This window comes from Rhinopithecus bieti, unplaced genomic scaffold, assembly GCF_001698545.2.
Source record: "Rhinopithecus bieti isolate Rb0 unplaced genomic scaffold, ASM169854v2 scaffold_62324, whole genome shotgun sequence".
Taxonomy (NCBI): Eukaryota; Metazoa; Chordata; class Mammalia; order Primates; family Cercopithecidae; genus Rhinopithecus; species Rhinopithecus bieti.
Window position 1 is genome coordinate 302666 of NW_016823670.1, and position 7973 is coordinate 310638.

General features: G+C 40.5%; 1 protein-coding gene across 1 annotated transcript; it reads right to left on the reverse strand.

The window, feature by feature from the left end:
• Positions 1-637: 637 nt before the first annotated feature.
• On the reverse strand, positions 638-1299 carry LOC108521749 (40S ribosomal protein S12-like). Its single transcript, XM_017861703.1, has 2 exons — positions 1062-1299; positions 638-738 (listed from the first exon to the last, which is right to left on the reverse strand). The coding sequence occupies exons 1-2, from the start codon at positions 1297-1299 to the stop codon at positions 638-640; spliced, it is 339 nt and encodes a 112-aa protein (XP_017717192.1).
• Positions 1300-7973: the final 6674 nt, after the last annotated feature.

Sequence of the window (7973 nt, forward strand, 5' to 3'; positions counted from 1 at the left end):
AACATGAGTTTTCATTTAGCCACGATGAGCCTGGGGTAATTTGGTAATGTTCCAGTGGAACCACCACGCAAGAAGTTAGAACTGCATGATCAGAATTGGTAAAATTGGTCTAGGTGAGATTATCCACACAAAGGCAAGCTTTAATTCCATAAAAACGGTTGAACTACCCAAAGGAATAACAAAGACAAGATTAGAATTTATCAACACAGGCCGGGCGCGGTGGTTCAAGCCTGTAATCCCAGCACTTTGGGAGGCCGAGACGGGCGGATCACGAGGTCAGGAGATCGAGACCATCCTGGCTAACACGGTGAAACCCCGTCTCTACTAAAACTACAAAAAACTAGCCGGGTGACGCGGAGGCGCTTGTAGTCCCAGCTACTCGGGAGGCTGAGACAGGAGAATGGCGTGAACCCGGGAGGCGGAGCTTGCAGTGAGCTGAGATCCGGCCACAGCACTCCAGCCTGGGTGACAGAGCGAGACTCCGTCTCAAAAAAAAAAAAAAAAAAAAAAAAAAAGAATTTATCAACACAACTCTGGCTGCTATAGCCACAACAATTTGTGTGTGTGTATGTGTGAGAGCCAAAGTTTTATGTGTTCATTTCTTGCATTTTAAGGACTCTTCAATGGCATCCTTGGCCTAAGACTCCTTGCCATAGTCCTTAACTACTACACAACTGCAACCAACCACTTTATGGGGCTTCCTCTCTCTGTCAATTTTACAGAGGCCTACCCATTCCCCTAGTTTCTTTCTTTCTTTCTTTCTTTCTTTCTTTCTTTCTTTCTTTCTTTTATTTTTTGAGACGGAGTCTTGCTCTGTTGCCAGGCCAGAGTGCAGTGGCACAATCTCTGATCACTGCACTGCCTCCTGGGTTCAAGTGATTCCCCTGCCTCAGCCTCCTGAGTAGCTGGCATTACAGGCACGCACCACCACACCCAGCTAATTTTTTGTTTTTTAGTAGACATGGGGTTTCTCCATGTTGGCCAGGATGATCTCGATCTACTGACCTCATGATCCACCTGCCTCAGCCTCCCAAAGTGCTGGAATTACAGGTGTGAGCCACCGTGCCCAGCATTCCCTAGTTTCTTATTGTCATCAGCCTTAATTAGGCTTATTTGGTATTCAGCACAAAGGGTCTCCACCAACTTGATGTGCTTAGGCTCATCACAGTTGGATGGAAGCAGACAAAGATGGGCTTGGCACTTGTCTAAGGCTTTGGCAGCTTCATGAATTCCACATGCTAGACCACCATGGATGAGGGTAGTTTTCAGCACCTCTTGTAAAGCAGTACTGACATCCATTATACCTCTAGCAATCCACAGTCATGGTGGTGGATTATGGGTGAAACCAAATCTTGAATGCACCTGAGCCTCCACCTCCATGTGACTCAGTGGCAGGGAAAGAAGCTACAATTATTTATTGACAATTTATATATTCCAGAGATCAGAGTAGATAAAATTAATGTTTTCATTTCTAGAACAGACAAACACACCTGGTTATTTTCTTAAAAACTTTAAAAAATTATTAATTGTGGTAAAATGCACATATCATAAAATTTGCCATCTTAACCATTTTTAAGTGTACATTTCAGTGGTACAAAGTACATACAACCATCACCAACATCCATCTCCAGAAGGCAATTCATCTTGCAAAATTGAAACTCTATACCGATTAAATAACTCCCCATTCTTCCCTCACATCCCTCCAACCATAGTAACCCCCATTCTACTTTTTCTTTCTTTCTTTTTTTTTTTTTTGAGTTGGAGATTCCCTCTGTCACCCAGGCTGGAATGCAGTGGTGCAATCTCGACTCACTGCAACCTCCGCCTCCCGGGTTCAAGCAATTCTCCTGCCTCAGCCTCCCAAGGAGCTGGGACTATAGGCATGTGCCACCATGCCTGGCTGATTTTTTGTATTTTTTAGTAGAGATGTGGCCTTGCCATGTTGGCCAGGCTGATCTCGAACTCCTGACCTCAGGTGATTCACCCACCTCGGCCTCCCAAAGTGCTGGGATTACAGGCGTGAGCCACTGCGCCTGGCCCCACAATCCAGTTTTAGAACATGTTCATCACCTCAAAAAAATACCTGTGCCAGTTTACAATCAACCCTTGCTACCATCCCCAGCCCCAGGTCATAACTGATCTGTTTGCTTCCCTATGGATTTGCCTGCACTCAATCAAATTCTACAAGTTATTTTAAAACTATCTTTTTAAAAAACTAGTATTTCATAGAATTGTAGAGGGAAAAGTATGTCTCATAATCTCCCATCAGTTTTGTGTGTTTTAACAGATCTCTGTTCAGAGATCCATCATTTCAGCATCATGTTTTATTTTTATTTTAATCTTTGTCAAAAGCAAATTTGAAAACTGATCTTATTGGTAAACGATACACTTAAATATGTTATTAGAATGTTAATTATTCCTTAGAGTTGTATCTCTTATCACTGACTAATTTCCTTCTAAAATAAGGCATGACATTTCCACTAAGGCACCCAGGTGAGTTATGTGCCTGTCCTAATCAACAGCCACCTGTCATAATCTAAACAGGCTTCTAGGTTGTTTATATTCTCTGTTCCTCCCTCCCTAACCCAAGACTGAACTGCTTACTGTTCAGTGCCGATCACATGTACTCTGCACACACTACCACCTGTACTGAGTGGAATTCAGAGGCCTCAATTGAGCCTTGAATACACTGTAAGTGAATTCTTTAAGGCTTTGGCATGTGGAGGCCCACACCCATGGTTTCACACTGGGTTCCTTCCAAAGCAAGGTTTAAAAAAGAACAATGTGAAAGATAAAACACACACACACACACACACACACACACAGAAGATTTAAAAAATAGCAAAGTGTTTTGTTTGGTCTTGATAAACAAACAACGTCTCTGATACCCAAGTACCTGAAACAATATAGAGACAGATTTTATCCCTGATTTTCTGAGGTGATGAGATCAAATTCTGAGCTATAGGTTTACTAAATAGGTCAACTTCAGATTAAGAGCTTTGTGTTTGGCTAGTCCACGTGACATGTATATGCTTTAGTGAGTTTCAGTTGCGGATAATGCCTTTAATAGAGTGAAACCACTTAATTTTAGGGTTAAGAGTAAGACTTGAATCATACTGTGCCAAAGCAAGATAACAATGTAGAAGGGTATTATTACAGTGCAGGTTATGTTTGTGGCTTGACAATGTACCCCACACCCCTATCATCTGTGTGTGTTCAACTCAAAGGATGCTAAGTAGGGAATGAACACATTTGTCTAGAAACCAAGGAGTCTCTAGGAAAATAAAATGCTCAAACCCCGACTGGAATGAGTTTCACCATTTTAAATGGTCTTGACTGAGATCAGTGGACAGGGAAGGGCCCCAAGGATATGCTTCCAAAGGAAGAACCAACCCATCATAAGAGATGGGGTCAATAAGTCAGTCGTCTGGTCTCACCATCATTACTTAGTAATTCCCAGGAGAGTTCTGGACACAGAGTATAACTGAGATAAGCTGGCCTAGGTTCTCAGGCACTATGGATATGCTTTGATGAGGAGCTATGCCTGTTAATATGACAAGCAATCTTATTGAGTTCCAGGATAAAATGATAGGAGCAATCATAGCCAAGTATAACCCTATGGGGAGATTTCCCTACCTCCCTTCCCTCCACACTGGTCCTGAGGAATTACTGCCAAACCATCGCAGTGACAGGATATCAGGAGGCTGTAAAGCCCTGTGAGTCTGGCTTCTTCAGTTTTCTCTCTGTGAGGCCCTTGGCAGCAAACTTGGCAATGTTTCTGCTCTGGACTGTCTACCAGGACATTTTTTTTGAGAAGAGCTAAAAAAAAAATTATAAAGGTTAAACATTATGACATAGGTTTTCTTTATGTTTAGGTTATAACTAGAGAGGAAATTCTACGCTTTGCAAAAGAGCAATTAACAATAGCATGAATTCTTATTCTATGCATCTTTGATGTAGCAAAGTGATCTGCAGGTGATAATGTAACTTGTATTGGAATTTTACTGTATAGTAAAAGCCTCCTATCCATAGAGTGGATAACTTGTTAAGAAGGAATAAAAGCTATTCTACCGCCAACCCCAAGAAAGGGCAGTGGACCAAGTCTTGTGTTTCTAAAGCCCAAGCCCTTCTTAATGGTCCTTTAAGTTTCACTGTGGGAAGAAAGAACAGAGGGTACCATTTCTATTTTAGAAGGATGAAGAAGGAAAGCAATCCAGACCTTGAGGGAATTCTAGAATTTAAAAAAAGAATAGCGATTGTCCTTTCTGAGAAACAGAGATGCCTGGACGTGCTTTGGTTTGGTGAATGACAATAGACGGGCATGGCTGTGCAGAGGGTTCTGAACTGTCAGAGAGCAAGTTGTATTATCTTTTTATGCCACTCTCCTTCAAAGTCCATGCTACTCAGCAGCAAACTGTATAAGTTGACATGTTGCTAATCCCCGATGCCACAGGGCCAGAGGTACAATAGAAAATTTGTGACCCCAGCAGAGCCCAGACAGTAAAAGCAGCAGTGAACAGGGATTCACCAGGACCCTGAGTCACTTGAGAGTGGAACCTGGCACACTATGTTGGGGTGCACAAGCCCCTAGGAGTCCAAATAACCCAGGAGAAGGGGTTGGGAGGTCAGGAGTGTGACCATGGAATTTCTGTAATTCTGCAAGTAGAGCTTAGAGTCATTTCCATTTTAATCTGAAAGTAAGAAATATGCCATGCTGTTCATCACAGAGTGCAAAACACTTCCTACTTGTTATATAGTTGTTGCTGGTTTTTTTTCCTTTTTTTTTCTTTTTTGGCTTCTAACATACTAAGCATACATACTTATTATATAAACCATAATGTTCATAATTGGGGTTTCACAAATATATTGGCATTTTTTTCATCAATTATTAATTCAGTCAGTATCTAATAAAGAGAAACAGACAAACTACTGGGGCCCACCTACCCTGGAGTAGGTACTTGACATAATGAAGTCAGTTAAATTCTGCATTGGAGACATTAACAGTGAGCTGTGGCAGCACAGCATAGCGAAGGCCTAACCCAGGCAGGAGCTTCCTAAAGAGGTGACATTTGACTTCAATCTTGTTGCATGGGAAAGAGTTTGCTCTTTCTTTCACATCCAGTCTTTCAGTGAAGACACCACCAGCCAATGCAAGTCTCTACCAGAAGCATATCTGTGAATTCCCCTTCCCCTTAATCAGACAGGCACCATCTCGATCTCATCTTTCCTAGCTCTTCAAAACACTTTTGACCTCATTTATTTCAAGTGCCACATTAAGGTAAGAGTTTCAGCTGGGACTGGAATTTCTTACTCAAGGCAGCAACCCATTTGTTGCCTTTAGTTCTTCTATCTCTTCCCAATTTCATGTACCTCCCACAGAGTTAACCAGCCAGATCTGCAGTGCTGGGCCTCTTGAGCAAAACAGAAGAATCAAACATTTGTAGGTAGAGAAAAGGATCTGATAGGAAATACTTGTGGGTCTATCGCATTCCTGGAGCCCATTCATTTTACCCTTTTTTATTATGACTGCTAAACAGTCACAATTTTATTCAACCCATATTTATTTAATATTCCTGGTAGATACTTTGGGCAGTGAAAGATGAGAAAGCTGGGAGCTATTAGAGTATAGTGGCTTAGGACATACGCTCTGAAGCCAGGTTTAGGTTTAAATTCTAGATTATCCAACCCAGAGACTCTCACGTTTCCCGCCAACCTGCTTCCTCCAAACCATAAAGAATGGGTCACTACACCACTCTATAGGAGCTGCTACTTCTAATGAGAATGTAGCATACTTCTAACAGTGAAAAAAATAGATTAAGAACTGCTAAGATGATTCGCATAACAGGCCCAATACATGCCTGGCACATTGTAAGTATAAACAAATGACTGCTTTAGGTAAAGGAAATATAAATAGAAAATGTGGGTGTGTAGCTGCTTTTTCCTGTCTGGGATTTACTGGCTAGTATGAGTGTCATACACACGTTATACTAGTTACACACATTTCAGATTCACGTCTTCTTCATCCTTATGCAAAACACTTTACTACAATACCAGTTAATGATTTCTCATTTATAAAACTGTTCTGTCTTGTACATCTCAAAAGTTAATTTTCCTCTATTTTTTCATTCTAAATTCCCCAAGCTATTAATTTTCAATATGAAACTGCCGTAATTAAACTTTTCTTAAAGAAGAAATAAACTTCTTTAGTCATGAGAACAGAGCTCAGTCCACATCAGAGGCAGTTATTGTGAATTCCTCCCTAAATTATGCAAACTGAGCATATGTCCAATTCAAACTGGTTTCACTCAAAAATGAAATCCTTACAGGACAGTAGAGAGTAAACATGAGAAGTATACCCCTGCTATTTTTTACGTCCCCTACAAATTGTTTCCATCCATGTCTGAAGTGCCAGTCTGTTTTCATGAATTTTAATTAAAACTGGCACCAGATTGCTGCTGGGGATAAGGGTTGGACTGGGAGGGAATGGAGGCATTTTGACATCTGCCGAACTCCGGAAAAGCTGTGAGGTTTGCACTTGAGATTGGCTTCCTGAATGCAGGAGGAAGGTAGTGAGAGACCAGACTTTCTGGCCAGTCTAGTAGCAGACATCGACCTCTGAGGTTTTCTCAGTGGACAAATACAAAAGGCATAACGTCTGCAGTATGCTAAAACTGATGGAGAAAAAGGAGAACTACTAGAATCAGATATGAACTTGATCTAATGAAGAAATCCTATGACGTAATGAAGAAGAATTGAAGAGTTTGGCCAGTGCCAGTGGTACTGTTAGATACTATGGTTGTTCCCAGACAGGAAAAATCTTGAAAGGATGTGACCTTTGAGAAGTGAAATTATGTATCTCTTTTGGCCAGAAAAGACATAGAGGAGGCATCTCATTTAGCACAACTTGTAGTATGAAAGCAGGCTCTTTGCATCTCAACAAATACCAAATACATTTACATTGTTGGGGCAGAATATAATTTTTTCTTAAAAGAATTCACTTCTTGCTCTGACATAAAGCAAACAAAGTCAATATCATTAACATCAGTCCTCCTTTGACACCAGGAAAACTGTGCCATCCCCAAACATACCGAGCATCTGCAAAGTGCACCCATTATATGTGTAAGAATCAGTAACAGTCAGTGAGATCTGTAAGCATACAATGATTTCCCCAGAACAAAAGCAAATAGACAGTAGCAAGGGTGTTAGTTAGCTAGATGGCTATGGAAGGTACGCACAAAGCCAATTTAGTCAATAATAGCTTTAGTATTTAAATAGCCAGAAATAAGGATAAACAATATGAATGTGGAAAATGTAAATATACAAGCAAGCTTGTGCCAGTATGAAATACGCATGGCTACAGAGATGCATGTAGAGGAGTAATGGTGATTTGTGTCACTCTGCCCAGGACTTCAGCAGGTCAAGGGGAGTTCAGTCAAAGGAAAGGTCAGGCAGCAATAAATCCAAGATATCTCAGTAGGAAGGTCGAATCCACACATCATTGTCTAAATCAGTGGCTTCTAAATTTTTTGACCTATCCACCTATAAGTAAAACAAAATTTAAGCATACACTTTTAATTTTTGTGTGTGTGTGTATATATATATATACATGTATATATATATATATACACACACACACACACATATATACACACACACATATATACACACACACATATATACACACACACATATATACACACACACGTGTACTACACATAGTATATACATGTGTGTACTATTATATGATAGTATACGCATGTACTATTAGACTGGCATATAATAAAAAATAAAAATATACAAATAGACAATTTTTAAGTTTTTATTTCAGGTTTGAGGATACATATAAAGGCTTGTTACATACATAAACACGTGCCATGGGGGTTTATTGTACACATTATTTCATCACCCAGATATTAAGTCCAGTACCCAGCAGTTGTCTTTTCTGCTCCTCTCCTTCCTCCCACCCTCCCTCT

Excerpts from the sequence above, each read along its gene's own strand:
- LOC108521749 (XM_017861703.1), bottom strand. The coding sequence starts at position 1,299 with ATGGATGTCAGTACTGCTTTACAAGAGGTGCTGAAAACTACCCTCATC. Across the intron at positions 739-1,061 it reads ACTAGGGAATGCTGGGCACG|GGGAATGGGTAGGCCTCTGT; the intron begins GTGGCTCACACC and ends GAAAGAAACTAG.